Source organism: Callorhinus ursinus, unplaced genomic scaffold (assembly GCF_003265705.2).
Source record: "Callorhinus ursinus isolate GAN/ISIS: 27379988/994484 unplaced genomic scaffold, GSC_fseal_2.0 scaffold10, whole genome shotgun sequence".
NCBI lineage: Eukaryota > Metazoa > Chordata > Mammalia > Carnivora > Otariidae > Callorhinus > Callorhinus ursinus.
Window position 1 is genome coordinate 42,368,148 of NW_027397072.1, and position 16,661 is coordinate 42,384,808.

At 37.8% G+C, this 16,661-nt stretch overlaps 1 protein-coding gene across 1 annotated transcript; it reads right to left on the reverse strand.

The window, feature by feature from the left end:
• Positions 1-2,037: 2,037 nt before the first annotated feature.
• On the reverse strand, positions 2,038-2,646 carry LOC112820661 (thymosin beta-15A). Its single transcript, XM_025867634.2, has one exon. It carries the CDS (start codon positions 2,544-2,546, stop codon positions 2,409-2,411), a length of 138 nt encoding a protein of 45 aa, XP_025723419.1. The 5' UTR covers positions 2,547-2,646; the 3' UTR covers positions 2,038-2,408.
• Between the last annotated feature and the right edge of the window lie 14,015 nt (positions 2,647-16,661).

The following is a 16,661-nucleotide window of genomic DNA, read 5'->3' on the forward strand; positions in this document are numbered from 1 at the left end:
TTCTCTTGGCTCACTTAGTAATCCTGCTGAACATCTTCCTAGTTCTTTTTCCACCTTCCTTCACCTGGTGCCTGTAGGAAGCACAATTATCCCTCCATACTTGAGAGGAATTCTTCCCCAACCCCTACACAAAATGAACCATAGTACCTCCTCTCCATTTACAATCAGTGAGACTATTACATCCAATTGCTCCAAGGTTTCCTCTTTTTACAGCAAATGAGGTACCTTGGAAAGCTTAGGATTCCAACTTTCCGTAGATTAGTAAAAATCTCTCCTTCTTACATGACCCTCTGTATATTCCTTTCCTCTGATTTTGACCCTCAAATTCAGCTCTTCTAAATTAGGAGCCCCACTTCAGTCATATCAAGATGAAATTTCCCCCCTATAATATCGAGGTATTTGTTACCATGTTACCCTCTGGAAATATAACAAAGAGAAAGACTCTTTGGGAAGACAATTGGTCAATTATTTTAAGACAGAAAATATGTATCTTGGAATCTCTTCCAGAAGTAAAACATTCCTACTTTCCTTCAATATTCATTTTAAGAGATACATGATTAATTCACTTTTTTGTATGTGTGTGGAAGCCTTCTCTGATCTCCTTGAGATAAATCCCCCTAGTATAGGCCTGCATAATATGTATTTTTTATTCCTACCCTTTGACACAATGTAATTGAACTTTTAGTTATGGAACTTTCTGATTAATGACTCTTCTATCATTACATTATAAACTCCAAGAAAGCTGGGGTTATTGTAAATGGTCGCTTAGCATATAATGTGATACAATACTGGTTGAACAAAATTAAATAACTATGGCCTCAGTGAAAGAGAATTAATGTTTTGAATTTTATGCTATTCTCAAAATAAATCTCCAGCCTCTCTGTGCTCCCCTTAAAGGATGGTACCCATTAAACATGTTAAAATGGAAGTGACATGGCCAGTACAAAGTGCAACATGAGCCTCTTTCCTTGTAAGAATACCTATTTACTGGTAGCTAAACCATACCATGCAGTGAGCTTACTCCCAACCATATCTCATATTTATGTGATTCTACTTTTGTTTTTTTCCCTTGGCCCAATATGCCGTTTCACCAAGATTTTGTCCTCATTGGGATATTAACTTTCATTCTCATGGATTCAAGTCACAGTAGCTGATGATTCCCACCAGTCCTTACCATGTTTCTGATCTTCAGAATTATACATATCAGTCATACCAAATATATTTAAATTTTTTATTTGTATAAGTAAAGAGTCCTGAATTATACTTCTTTTAAAAATTGGCTATAATTGTTTTTGTGTGTTCTGGCTTATTTTACCATGCCATTGTCTATTATGGACAGAACTGGGTCCTTCCCCCACCCCCACAAATTCATATGTTGAAGTCCAAACACCAGGTAAGTACCTCAAAGTATGACTTTATTTTGAGATAGGGGCCTTTAAAGAAGTAATATAGTCAAAATGAACACTCTTCACTAATTCAATCTGACCGATGTCCTTATAAGAGGAAATTAAGACATGCAGAGAGATTCCAAGGGCATTCCTGCACAGAGGGAATACTGGGAAGAGGCAACAAGAGAATGGCCCTCTGCAAGCCAAGGAAAGAGACCTCAGAGAAAATACCCTAGTAAATACTTTGATTTTGGGCTTTCAGCCCACAGAACTGTGAGAAAAAAATCACTGTTGTTGAAGCCACCTATATTTTGGTATGGTGTTATGGCAGTCCTAGAAAACTAACACCTTGTCCATCTGCTAACTCAGAAAGAAACCCAAAGGTTCTCTCCAATTATTTAGTTATTTCTTCATCTACTTCATCTCATTAGCCACAAAGTACTCCTTATTCCACCACACAAAGCCTTTGGGCTCTGCCTGTCTCTATGCCCCCATGTCATGTTTTACTTGAATTACCAAGACACAGCTCATCCCAACTATTTCGCAGAAGATATTCCCAATACAACTATCCCTCAACTCTAGGTCATCTTTCAAAACTTCACTAATAATCATTTTTGTAAAATGGAACTTTTCTTTTTTTTAACACAATGACTATATTTATTATTTTATCACTACATTAGAAATGAAAATAAACTGAGAAGTTGCAAATGCATGCCACTTCATGAATATTGTGGAACAAGAGATACATCCACTGTAGAAAGTTAAAAGTGGCTTAACTTTTGGGGATGCAAAGACTACACAAACAAAAGTCATCGATGGTAATATTATTGACCGCAACTGCCAGATGGAATGTATGTATCAATGGAAAATTTTAAAAAGGGACCATTGGCTGGGAATACAGGTGGGAAGAAATCAGAAGATGCCTAAAATCTCTACAAACACATAGGTTTATAAAAAACAAGCCCCAAACTAAGACACTTAAGCAATGTTGAAATTTGATGTTGGGAGGAGATCCCCATTTTACGATGTTTGAACACACTCTTTCTCTTGTTGGATAGTTTCCTGTGAAGGGAGAGTATTTTTTTCTTCAGTATTGGTTTTCTTCAGTTTTGACCTGTCAAACTTCTCCACTTCAGACAAGTCTGGCTTATCACTCATCTTGACTAAAAGAAAGACTGATGGCTTGAAGACGGGTGGAAGGCCAACGGCTGGACCAACGCCACTCCACACACAGGACGATGTTAGCCTTCCCGCGCGGAACCCTTAAAATGGAACTTTTCGATCCTTCCCCCACTTAAAAGTTTTAATCAATAATATTTTATTTGAAAAATCTCCTTTGACTATTTTCTCATTTATCAGAGAAAGAAAATTGGTCCCAGTCTTTTTTGAAGTCTCATCTTCTGCCCCTTTCAAGCTCCTTCTCACATCAGACCCCAATTTTAGAAACTGCCCATTGCACAAAGGTCCCCAAAATGTCACACTTCATGTGACCAAGGTTTTGCTCACACCTTCTGTCATAGTTTGATTCCCCTAGAAATGCCACTATATATGTTTTATAGTTTCCTGCTCTTTAGCTAATTGGGCTTTTGCTTCATGGCTTTCCATAAAAAGTTCCATATTTCTTTTATAGAATACTCAGTTCTCTGAGATGTAACTGTTCTTGCATACCTTTCTCTACAACTAATCTCTGAGCTCCTAAGAAACAGGACACAGCATTGTTCTTTGTTATTTTCTCAGAACCCTAATATAGTAGCTGTAGGATGGAGTTAACTTAAATATCTTATCCAACAAAGAAAATAGGAACAAAAATTATATTGAGTAAAATGATTTTCTCAGAGTACTCACATTGGTGGGAAGTGGACATTTCATTTTTTTATTTTAATAGGATGGCATGGATTTGTTTTTATTTTAAAGATTTTATTTATTTGACAGAGAGAGAGCACAAGTAGGCAGAGCAGCTGGCAGAGGGAGAGGGAGAAGCAGGTTCCCTGCTGAGCAGGGAGCCCAACGCAGGGCTCGACCCCATGACCCTGGGATCATGACCTGAGCTGAAGGCAGCCGATTAACCGACTGAGCCACCCAGGTGCCCCAGAAGTGGGCATTTTAACTCCTGGCCCTTTATTACCAATGGCAGGCTGGGTTCAAACATTATATTAAGCAATACTAAAGAGCTGTACAAAAGATGAGTAATATAATTGGTCCAATTATATTTATTATCATGTAGTTCTTTGTTTAAAAACTTTCCAATATGCTATGGTTGAAAACTGTTCACAGCACACAGAAAGTAAAGCCAGCTGTGTGCAAGCCCTCACAGACAGGAACTGTGTTGCTCAATGCCAGCCGCAATGACACTGCAAAGCAATACAATCTCAAAAATTTCAGTGGCTTGCAACAAGTTATGTAAGAGTCTGCGGGTTTCACATGGTGGCTCTTCTCCAGGTTGTACATCAAAGTGAGGGTTAATGAAAATGTCTTTCATTCTGGGTCTAGGCTAAAGCAAAGGTCCTTTCATATTCCAGTAGTCCACTCAAGTCACATGGTCAAACCAGAATCAATACAATCTAACACAAGGGCTCTGACATTCACAGTGCATTGAAAATGGTAATATGCCTGCACTCCTAGTTTCACTGTAATTGGGCCTGAAAGCTTCCTAATGCACAGCCTTTCACCATAAATATAGTTAAAATATTATTAAGCTGTTTGAATTAAAAACAAGAAGAAAAAGAAATACATTGCTTTTTTCTGGTTAAATTCTTTAACTTAGGAAACCTAAGGAGAAAGTCTAATAAAACTTGAGGTTGATGAACTGTGCATAACACTGTATGTATTACTAACGTTTGGTGAGGAGTAAGAATATGGCAGGTTTTACTCATACATAGCTTGAAGAATTTGACTTTTTAACTAGTCAGAATTATCTTGACAGCAATGGTCCACATACAAGAATTGTGTTTCTGCATACAGAGAGCCATGTCTATAACAAAATGAACACATCATCACAATACTTCTTTGTGCAGGGAACATAATTAAAAATATACACAAATCAGGGGCACCTGGGCAGCTCCGTGTTTTAACGATTCAACTCTTGATTTCAGCTCAGGTCATGATCTCAGGGTACTGAGATGGAGCCCCACCAATCTTGAGATTCTCTCTCTCCCTCTCCTTCTGCCCCTCCCCCAACTCACTCACTCTCTCAAAAAAAAAATACATACAAATCAACTTTTATTTAAATAAGGGAAAGAGCTTATAGCACTAAACCAAACATTACATCTTGCTAATATGTTATTTTTTCCACACTATTGTAAAATCAAATGAGACGTGTTGTTTGCGGTCAAAACCTTAGCCCACATACCAAATCAGTTAGGAAATGGGGGCTGGCCCGAGCCACCTTGCAAATGGAATCCCATGTCTGCACTAAGCACATGACTTGCACTTTAGTATACTGGAAAATGAATTTTAATGATCAGAAATACCTCATTAGGTATTATTCAAAATGTCAGATATTGTGTGATTTATCCAGAGGTAAATTGATTACATTAGTCTGAATATGAACCATAAAAATCATTTATAATGACTATTTTTTGTTTATGTAATCTTTGATATTTTCTTAAGATGAACAGTATCTAAAATACTGAGAAAACAGCCCAACATTTAGATATACGGCCCATTTCAGTAAGTCAAATAATGGAGTAGAAGCAGCAAAATGACTTTTTAAAATTGCTTTAAAATATGGAAGTTCTTATGAATATTATGTTCATTCTGATCTTGTATAGAATTGCACAAGTCTATGGAATCTGCACAAATCTAAACAGAGTAATGCAATCCAAGAACTGTTTTGTAAGAAAATGTGTCAATTACACAGGAGGAAGATCAATACTATGGAGCTATATAGCAGATCATTTTTTTCCTATTTATAAATTTAAAAATGTTTCAAATAGGAGCAACAGAGTAGACTGACAGAGATATGTACTTTTAAAGATGGTAATTTGTTCAAATAAGCCCCTGGAGTGTTAGCAAATAATTATTTTATTTAATATGGCTTATTTTATTGATGTTCATAAAATTGCTCTTGCTCTTCCTTAAAGATCACCTCTGTGCTAATTAATTTGGTGGCTCAATTCACCAAATGATATTATTCAATTTTGGGTCTGATTTGGATTATTGAGGGAAATGAAGTGAAAGGGAAGTTGAAAGCAATAGGAAAAAATTGGCTTCATGCAACAACTAGGAGCACATTAGGGGGGAGAATCGTTAAGTACTGCCACTAAGAATGTTTAAAAATAAATACAAAGAAATTTAAGTTTTTAGAATTAAAAAAATAAGATATTGGAACTGACTATTTGATAGAATAAGAGAGAGGGAGACAGAATTTTAAGTTTTATAAACATGGTGATTTAAAGGAGAAAGATGAAACGTGGATAGAGTCAAGTTATTCAGGAATAAAATAAAAGAGTGGGACACCTGGGTGGCTCAGTTGTTGAGCATCTGCCTTCGGCTCAGGTCATGATCCCAGGGTCCTGGGATCGAGCCCCGCATCGGGCTCCCCACAAGCCTGCTTCTCCTTCTTCCACTCCCCCTGCTTGTGTTCCCTCTCTCACTGTGTCTCTCTCTGTCAAATAAATAAATAAAATATTTAAAGAAAAAAAAGAAAACAGAAAGGAAGGAAAACGTAGGAAGTTACAGATACAGAGAAAAATAGAGAAGGCAGGTAGGAAGGCAAAACCAGTCCAAGGGTGCTGGGAGGGTGCTGGCTTGCTACTGGACTGAGGCAAATATATGGGAATGAGGTTTTTGTCACTTTTACCTCTTAACCTGGGCTACTATAATATTATAGTGGTAAAACTTTGCCTATGATCTTTGAACTTTGAAATTATGTATAACCCAAAGCCATTTTCCTATTTCAGTAACTTTACAAGTTCATGTTCTTGTACAAGTTATTTCAGTAACTTGAAACATAATTTCGTGAGATTTTAGATGTTCTGTATAAACAAAAATTATTTTTTGCATGTTGGACCTTTAAAACTCTGTCCATTGGTAAAGTTAGAGAAATGACACTTGGCTTACTTATAAAACCTTCCTTGTAACCTTGTAATTTTGCTGGAAAGTTAACATCACCTACACTTACTTGTCCTTAGATGTGAATAAAACTTCCCCAAAGAACATTTGAGATGAGAGGCTCTACACCCTAGCCTGGATCCTTTCCAGCTCCTCTGAGCAGATCATGTGAAGAAATTGTGTTTGGGGGGCGTTGATCTGAATGCATCAAACTCACTGGATAATATGTGGATTCTGTTTCCTGTTAACCTGCCTATGTTTTCTGGGATCTTTATCACTGAAGTCACTGACATAATCTGCTCATGGTAGTTGTTCTTAATTTTTTTGGTTTTGTATTTTTGAGCAGAGGCTACAGTAATTCTATCCACAGAAATTTTCAAAGTCAGCATAGAAAAATGCCCAACCCACAGGCTTAGGTATACTTCATGTTTTAATTTAATCCTAATATCCCACCAAATTTTCCCAATTTCCCCTCTTAATCCTAATTAATAGGTTTTTGTGGAGATGGCTTTTCTCCTTTCTGAAGACCTCAGCTTTTGGGGCGCCTGGATGGCTCAGTCATTCAGTGTCTGCCTTTAGCTCAGGTCTTAGTCCCAGGGTCCTGGGACCGAGCCCCACATGGGGCTCCCTGCTTGGCAGGAAGACTGCTTCTCCCTCTCCCACTCCCCCTGTTTGTGTTCCCTCTCTCACTGTGTCTCTCTCTGTCAAATAAATAAATAAAATCTTTAAAAAATTTTAAAAAAGACCTCAGCTTTCTGAATCTGCCTGCTGGCAATCTCTTTCCATGGAACTGGATTCCCAGCAGCATTTCTAACTTCACTGGCTTGTAACATGCAGTGGATGAAGGGCTACTCAGGAATGCTACTTGGGTATGCCGAATGGGCTTAACGATTGCCCCTTGGGAAGCAGGGCGACCTCTGGCAATAGATGCCAATTCTACCTTGAACCTTCCTATGCTCACCTCAGCACCATCTCATGCCCTACAGCAACGATTCTTAAACTATTGGTGGTAAAAGATCTGTCCCCCACCCTTAAACATCAATTGGTCATGTATGAGTAATTTCTGTAGAACAAGACAAAATTACTATTAAAATGAAAGACAAAACTATAGAAAATATAAGTCCATGGTTTTTATTATTAGATTCATTTTATAAGTTTTTGTGTCAAAATGCTGTAAAAACATGTAAATCTTTAAATATCTGTGGTTCAGCAATTGTTTATGGATGCAACTTTGAGTAGGAATGCTGATACAAGCTGGTAGGGCTCTGACTAAAAATGTACTTATTTGAAACACAGAGTTGGAATTCAGTCATGCAACTGGTATTTAAAATTTAAAACAATTTTCAGAGAAAGACATGTATCATATGACCTCACTTATATGAGGAATTCTTAATCTCAGGAAACAAACTGAGGGTTGCTGGAGTGGTGGGGGGTAGGAGGGATGGGGTGGCTGGGGATAGACATTGGGGAGGGTATGTGCTATGGTGAGCGCTGTGAATTGTGTAAGACTGTTGAATCACAGATCTGTACTTCTGAAACAAATAATACATTATATGTTAAAAAAAAAAGAAGAAGAAGATAGCAGGAAAGGAAGAATGAAGGGGGGGATCAGAGGGGGAGATGAACCATGAGAGACGATGGACTCGAGAAACAAACAGGGTTCTAGAGGGGAGAGGGGTGGGGGGATGGGTAAACCTGGTGATGGGTATTAAAGAGGGCACGTTCTGCATGGAGCACTGGGTGTTATACGCAAACAAACAATCATGGAACACTACATCAAAAACTAATGATGTAATGTATGGTGATTAACATAACATAATAAAATAAAAAACCAAGAAAACACAATTTTTTAAACAAAGGCATTTAATTCAACAAATTTATATTGGATTCTGTGGACCTTTTGCTTGGTTAGCTTATTTGGTATGATTTTATGTGGCATTTTGTTCTTTTAAGCATATCTGCACGTGTATTTGAAACGTCCACTTTTATGTATGAACACAGATGGGCAGTATAGCTAGAACAGGTTCAGGCAAACACAGTGTGCTTTCCACTTTACAAACCATGGGCAACACCATGACTATAAGAAACTGGTCCTCCTTGTACCCAATGTGCCCATGTTCTCTGTGATCTAATCTTCGCTTGCAGACTTCCCTACTTATGTCTAATACCTGCAGCTCTATTCTTGGCCTCCTTATAACAACCTTTTTAGCGCAAGGGGTTTGAGGAAAACTTTCTCCATAAAGTATAAATGAGTAATAATTACAGATAAAAATTTTTAGGTGCTTGCTCTATGTCAGCTATAATTATATCCACTTACTCAATTTATCTTTATAACAACACATGTCAGTCATATGAAGGAATGAAGATTTTTTTTAAGGGAGGTTAAATAACATGTACAAGGTTGCAAACTCAGAAGTGGCTGAACTAGGACTTGAGTAGCAAGCTTTATGGACAGATTTTATGACCCCGCCACTGATATACCAGTATTTTGTATTTCCCAGGCCTATCTGTGCATTTAGAGAAGACAGAATCTTAGCAAAAATAATAATATAAAGGCTTATTACTAAATACCTTTATTTCAAACATAGAAACATAACTCAAATTCATATTTAAGAAGACAAAAATAAATAAACAAAAGGAAAAACTAGCTTAAAATGTAACTGGATCCAGGATATAAATGTTAATATCAGGGCTCTACTGATTTCCCTGGTTTTTCTTTCCTGTCTTATGGTTTCTATCACAGAGGGGAGTGCTTCAAGGAACTGTATCCTTTCATTTCTCATAAAACGTAATTACATTGCATTTCTTAAATTTAATAACAACTTCAAGAACATCCTAGGTATGACTTGACCTAGAACAGATTATATCACCATTTCTGCATTACCCACTGAGAGTCAGAGATGAGAAATTCTGATTGGCTGGATCTGAGTCATATAATTCCCTTCACTCTGAACCTACTTTCAGTGCCCTGGGAAGCATTCAGGCAGTCAATATCATTTTTTGTAGAAGATGTTCATTACCAAGAAGAACTGTTATCTATATGGAGCTATGTTTTTCAACATATAATATATTGCATACCAAACAGCTTTAATATTAACTAGACATTCCAAGGAAAATCAGGTAATAAAGGATGGTTAATGGAACATAAGACCACCAGATTCATAATGCATAATCTTTCTAATATGCTATAAAGAGAACCCCTTGCTCAAAACTAATTCTGCTTTTTTAAAATATATTTTAGAGCAGAGATTGACAAACCATGGCCTTCAAGCCAAATCTAACCCACCAACTATTTTGTGAATAAAATATTATTAGAACCCACCACATCTGTTTACATAAGCCATATGTATGGCTTTTTTCTACTCTTCAAAAGCAGAATTGAACAGTTTTACAACAAACTATAGTACCCACAGAGCCTAAAATATATCCTGTCCAGCCTTTTATAGAAAAAAAGTTTGATGTCTTCTGCTTATGAAACAAGTTAAAAAAAAAAGTTAAATTATAAGAATTTTTGGGAGAGCCTTAAACATACAGCAAATATTAGGATTTCAGTGACAGGGCCCTATTTAATGTAGAAAAAACTGTATCAGACATCCACTATGATCTACTGCCATTGTACATCCAAATAAACTATCCTTTTCCTTCATTCATGCTGTCCGGCCATCGTGTGACAATGATTTAACTTCCATAAAGTTCCACCCACAGATTAGAAGCTGCTCATTGTACAGTTAGAGCTATTTCAGTCTTCCTTACAGTTAAAATTTTCACAGTTAGTTTCTTAACAGGCATCCTGGTGGTACATTTTTTAAAAAAGAATCCTGAAGGGAACAAAATCTGAATATCATTTTTATGTTGATTACACAATGTCCAATAATTATAAGCAAAACAAATTGAACTTTATTACACAACATGAAAAGTGTTAGTGGTGGTTGCTAGAGCAGAAAAAGTGAACTGATTGGAGAAAGTGGAAAAAATGAAGAAGGAGACTAGCATTTAATGATTGCCTGCTCTGTGTCAGGCACTTTTTATGGCATGTAATTTATTTTTCACAGTTGCTTAGCAATAGAAGACATTTTCTTCCTTTTTCTGAAAATAAGAAAACTGAGATTCATAAACATTAAGTTACATGTCACAATGGTAAGTGTTAAGCTGGGCCATGTCAGAACAAAGCTCTACTTTCTCCATGACTGTAATCTGGGAAATGTAGTGCTCAATTTCCTTCACCTTTGATCTTAAGAGTCTGAGCTATGGGTCAGGACAAAGAAAAAAAAACACAAGCAAAGAAACCCAAAAAACAGGCAGACTAAGTGTTTGCCCTTTTTGAACAAATATCCCACCTCCCAGGAAGCTGCTTTTAGATCTCATTAGACAATAGAGGTTCAATGACACCTAAGTTTGCTAAGTATGTAATGCACAAAAGTGGCTGCTGTTCCATGTATTGAAAACAACGAATGACAAATACAACAGTATTGTAATAGTTATGTTTAAGTACTTGGCGTGTACCATCCATTAAGAGTCATGTATTAGTATTAGGCACTTGCTTAGTGAGATGTTTTATGTACCTAATGTTCATTTAATCCTGCAAATAACAATGAAACAGAGTCTGAGAGAAAACTGAGTGACTTGCTTATGGTAAAAAGTACCTGGTAAGCAGCTAGTAAGAGGCTAAATTGTGTGCCTTTGTCTCTGAAACACTATGTTACACTGCTTTACCTGTGCAGGCTTTTCAAGTAATGTATTCATTTATTGAAAAATATATATTCAGTGCAAACTGTGCACCCTGTGGAAAACAGTATGGAAAATTAAAAACAGAACTACCATATGATTCAGTAATTGCACTACTGGGTATTGCCCCCAAAATACAGAACAGTAATTGAAAAGATATATGCACCCCTATATTCATTACATCGTTATTTATAATAGCCAAAGTATGGAAGAAGCCCTAGTGCCCATGGATAAATGAATGGATAAAGAAGATGTGGTATATACACATAAAATATATTATCATTGAGCCATAAAAAAGAAATCTTGCCATTTGCAACAACATGGATGGATCTAGAGGGTATGCTAAGTGAAATAAGTCAGAGAAAGAGAAATACCATATAATTTCACTCTTATGTGGAATTTAAGAAACAAAACAAAGAAAAAATTTACAAACCAAAAAACACACTCTTAACTGCAGAGAATAAACTGGTGCTTACCAGAAGAGAGGGGGTTAGGGGATGGGTGAAATAGGTGATGGGGATTAAGAGTATACTTATGGTAATGAGTACTGACTAAGGAATTGTTGAATTCTGTACATGAATACCATACACTGCGTTGTAGATCTGAAACGAATATAACACTGAACATTAACTATACTGGATTTAAAATTATATAATATATATTCAGTTTCTACTTTGGGCTGTGTGTTCCATTGATAATGGAGATAAAACAGTAAGAATAAACAATTCTAAATTCCTGCCTTCAAGAAGTTCACTAATATATTTAGAAATTTAATGTGATAGCATCTGATAGGGTGGGGGGGATTCAGAGAAAGAACTTCATTTGCTCCTTAAATCATATATATGTATATACATATATATATATATATATATATCTCACATATAGGTATGCACATACAACATATATATTAAAATATATTTATATATTTTATATGTACTATTATATAAATAAATAACATCTTTACAATTCAAGAAAGGAGGAAAACCACAACTCTAACAATTTAAATATTCAAACAGAAACTAATTTTAAAACACTGAAAAATGAAATCATTCAATGTACAGAAACCAAACTACACAGGAAGAAAATATTGATAATTATAGGTTTTTGGTCCCATTTTTCTCTTGCAGGCATTCCTGAGAGTGTAATTTGAGTATCTGGGTCATTGGAAGAATAGGAACCCTCATATCCCCTTATGTGGTCATGTCTCTAAATTAGATCTTGTAAGACATAACAAATAAATGTCTTTAAAGTATAACGGATGGAGAACTGAAAAGATGGTGGATGAGTAGGGGACCCTATTCCAACTGGTCCCAGAATTGAACTGGGTATCTACCAGACCACTCTGAACCACCACAGAATCAGCCTGAAATATAAGAAGAAAGATCTGGATATCTACAAACAGAATACTGCCAGTAGTTGGACTCGAGGTATGAAGTAGGGAGCCGTGATTCCGTGGACAATTATGGGAGTATAAATGGAAATGGGAGGGAGCCATGGAGACCCTACACCACCGGTGAGCGAAAGCCTCCTTCGCTGGGGACCGGGCGGGCACACACTCGCAGACTGGTAGCGACAGGGAAAGGACTTTAGGGCAGCCCCTCTGACGGAAACCTGGAATGGCAGACCACGCGTGGGAACTGGGGGCAGCTGGCGGTTTTAGAAGCACAAAGGGCAGAGACTTGCCGGACGTGGAGGTGAGGACTGGGAGTACTGCTGAGGGGCGTACAACCCAGGACGCTGTAGTTTATACCAGCACAGACAGAAACAGAGATAGTGCGGCCTGGAGAGCTCACTGAAGAACAGACTGCAATGTCTCTGCTCTGAGGCAGAGGGTTGGAAACGATCTCTTCTGCTCTCACTCTCAGAAGAGATGGGGAAAGCCACCAGGGAAAGCCACCAGAGAATAAAAGCCCCCCCAAAATCGGTTTTCACTGAGCCCATCCCCTGCCACAGGGGGCAGGGCAACTCTGCCCAAACAAGGTTCCCTGAGTAGCAGTGTGGCAGACCCCTCCCCCAGAAGACAGGCTGAGAGAACGAAAGGCCAGCAACCCTAAGGTCCCTATAAGACAGGTGCATCTTGCTTGGGTTGTGGTCAATAATTTGGACTCTACATTCCCTCAACCACCCCTCAACAGAATGACTAGCAGGAGGAACCCCCAAAATAGGAAAGACTCAGAGACTGTGACTTCTGCCACAGATTTACAAATGGATACAGATATAACCAAGATGTTGGAGATGGAATTCAGGGTAGCAATTGTGAAGACAATAGCTAGAATGGAGAAATTGATTAATGGCAACATAGAGTTTCTAAGGGCAGAAATGAAAGTTGAATTGGCAGAACTTAAAAATGCTATCAATGAGATCCAATCTAATCTAGATAATCTAAAGCTAGGGTAAGCAAGGGAGAAAAACGAATTAGTGACCTAGAAGACCAATTAATAGACAAAAAGAGAAAAGAGGAGGCCAGGGAAAAACAACTCAGAATCCATGAAAATAGAATTAGAGAAATAAGTGACACCATCAAATGTTCCAATGTCAGAATTAGGGTGATCCCTGAGGGGGTGGAGAGAGAGAGAGGACTAGAACCTATATTTGAGCAAATCATAGCTGAGAACTTCCCTAATCTGGGGAAAGAACTAACATTTGTGTCCCAGAGGCAGAGAGGACCCCTCCCAAAATCAAGGAAAACAGGCCAATGCCCCGGCATGTAATACTAAAACTCACAAATCTTAGAACCAAGGAAACCATCTTAAGGGCAGTTAGGGGGAAGACATTCCTTACATACAGAGGAAGGAACATGAGAATAACATCAGTCCTATCCACAGAGACCTGGCAAGCCAGAAAGGGCTGGTAAGACATATTCAGGGTACTACATGAGAAGAATATGCAGCCAAGAATATTTATCTGGCAAGGCTGTCATTTAGAATGGATGGAAAGATGCAGAGCTTCAAAGACTGGCAGAAATGGAAAGAATCTGTGACCACTAAGCCGGCCCTGCAAGAAATTTTAAGGGGAGTTCTGTAAAAGGAGAAAGACCCGAAGTGTGATACAGAACAGAGATTTACAGAGACAATCTATAGAAACAAGGTCTTCACAGGCAACATGATGACAATGAATTCATATCTTTCAATAATCACTCTCAACATGAACGGTCTAAATGCTCCCATAAAATGGCACAGGGTTGTAGACTGGAAAAAAGATAGGACCCATCCATATGCTGTCTACAAGAGACTCATTTTGAACCTAAAGCTACATCCAGACTGAAAGTGAAGGGATAGAGATCCATCTTCCATGCCAATGGACCTCAAAAGAAAGCCGAGGTAGCAAGTCTTATATCAGACAAATTAGATTTTAAACTAAAGACTGTAGTTAGAGACACAGAAGGACACTATATCATTCTTAAAGGGTCTATCCAACAAGAATATCTAACAATTGTAAATATCTACACCCCCAAAATGGTAGCAGCCATCCACATAAAGCAACTGTTAACCAAAATAAAGAGTCATATTGATAACAATACGTTAATTGTAGAAGAGCTCAATACTCCACTCTCAGCAATAGACAGATCATCTAAGCAGAAAATCAATAAAGAAACAAAGCTTTGAATGACACACTGGACCAGATGGACCTCATAGATATATACAGAACATTTCACCCTAAAACAACAGAATACTCATTCTTCTCGAGTGCACATGGAACTTTCTCCAGAATAGCCCACATACTGGGTCACAAATCAGGTCTCAACTGATACCAAAAGACTGAGATTATTCCTTGCATATTCTCAGACCATAATGCTTCAAAACTGGAACTCAATCACAAGAAAAAAATTGGCAGAAATTCAAACACTTGGAAGCTAAAGACCACTCTGCTCAAGAATGTTTGGGTCAACCAGGAAATCAAAGAAGCACTTAAACAATTCATGGAAACCAATAAGAAAGAAAACACATCGGTCCAAAACCTATGGGATACTGCAAAGGAGGTCCTAAGGGGGAAATACAGAACCATCCAAGCCTCACTCAAAATAATAGAAAAATCCTGAATTCACCAACTAACTTTACACCTTAAAGAACTAGAGAAAAAGCAACAAATGATGCCTTAGCCACACAAGTTTAGAGGAGATATCAATGAATTAGAAACCAGAAACACAGTAGATCAGATCAATGAAACCAGAAGCTGGTTCTTTGAAAGAATTAATAAAATCGATAAACCACTGGCCAGACTTATCCAAAAGAAAAGAGAAAGGACCCAAAGTAATAAAATTATGAATGAAAGGGGAGAGAGATCACGATCAACACCAAGGAAATAGAAACAATTATTAGAAGTTATTATCAACAACTATGCCAATAAATTGAGCAATGTGGAAGGAATGGATGCCTTCCTGGAAACCTATAAACTGCCAAGACTGAAACAGGAAGAAATTGACAACCTGAATAGGCCAATAACTAGTAACGAGAATAAAACAGTGATCAAAATCCTCCCAAAAAACCGGGGTGCCTGGGTGGCTCAGTTGGTTAAACGACTGCCTTTGGCTCAGGTCATAATCCTGGAGTCCCGGGATCAAGTCCGGCATCGGGCTCCCTGCTCAGCAGGGAGTCTGCTTCTCCCTCTGACCCTCCCCGCCTCATGTGCTCTCTCTTTCTCTCATTCTTTCTCTCAAATAAATAAATAAAATCTTTTAAAAAAAATCCTCCCAAAAAACAAGAGTCCAGGGCCTGATGGATTCCCTGAGGAATTCTACCAAACATTCAAAGAAGAAATAATACCTATTCTCCTGAGGCTGTTTCAAAAAATAGAAACAGAAGGAAAGCTTTCAGACTCATTCTATGAGGCCAGCATTACCTTAATCCCCAAACCAGGCAAAGACCCCATCAAAAAGGAGAATTTCAGACCGATATCCCTGACAAATATGGATTCCAGAATTCTCAACAAAATCCTAGCTAGTAGGATCCAACAATACATTAAAAGGATCATCCACCATGACCAAGTGGGACTTTCCCCCGGGAATGCAAGGGTGGTTCAACATTCGCAGATCAATCAATGTGATAGAACACATTAATAAGAGGAGAGAGAAGAACCATATGGTCCTCTCAATTGTTGCAGAAAAAGCATTTGTCAAAATACAGCATCCTTTCCTGACTAAAACTCTTCAGAGTATAGGGATTGGGGGAACAGTCCTTAAGATCATAAAATCCATCAATGAAAAACCCACAGCATATATCATCCTCAATGCGGAAAAGATGAGAGCCTTTCCCTTAAGATCAAGAACACGACAAGGATGCACACTCTTGCCACTATTGTTCAACATAGTACTAGAAGTTCTAGCAATATCAATCAGACAATAAAAAGAAATAAAAGGTATTCAAATTGGCCAAGAAGAAGTCAAACTCTCTCTCTTCACAGATGACAGATACTTTATGTGGAAAATCCAAAATTCTCCACCCTTAAATTACTAAAACTCATACAGCAATTCAATAATGTGGCAAGATACAAAATCAA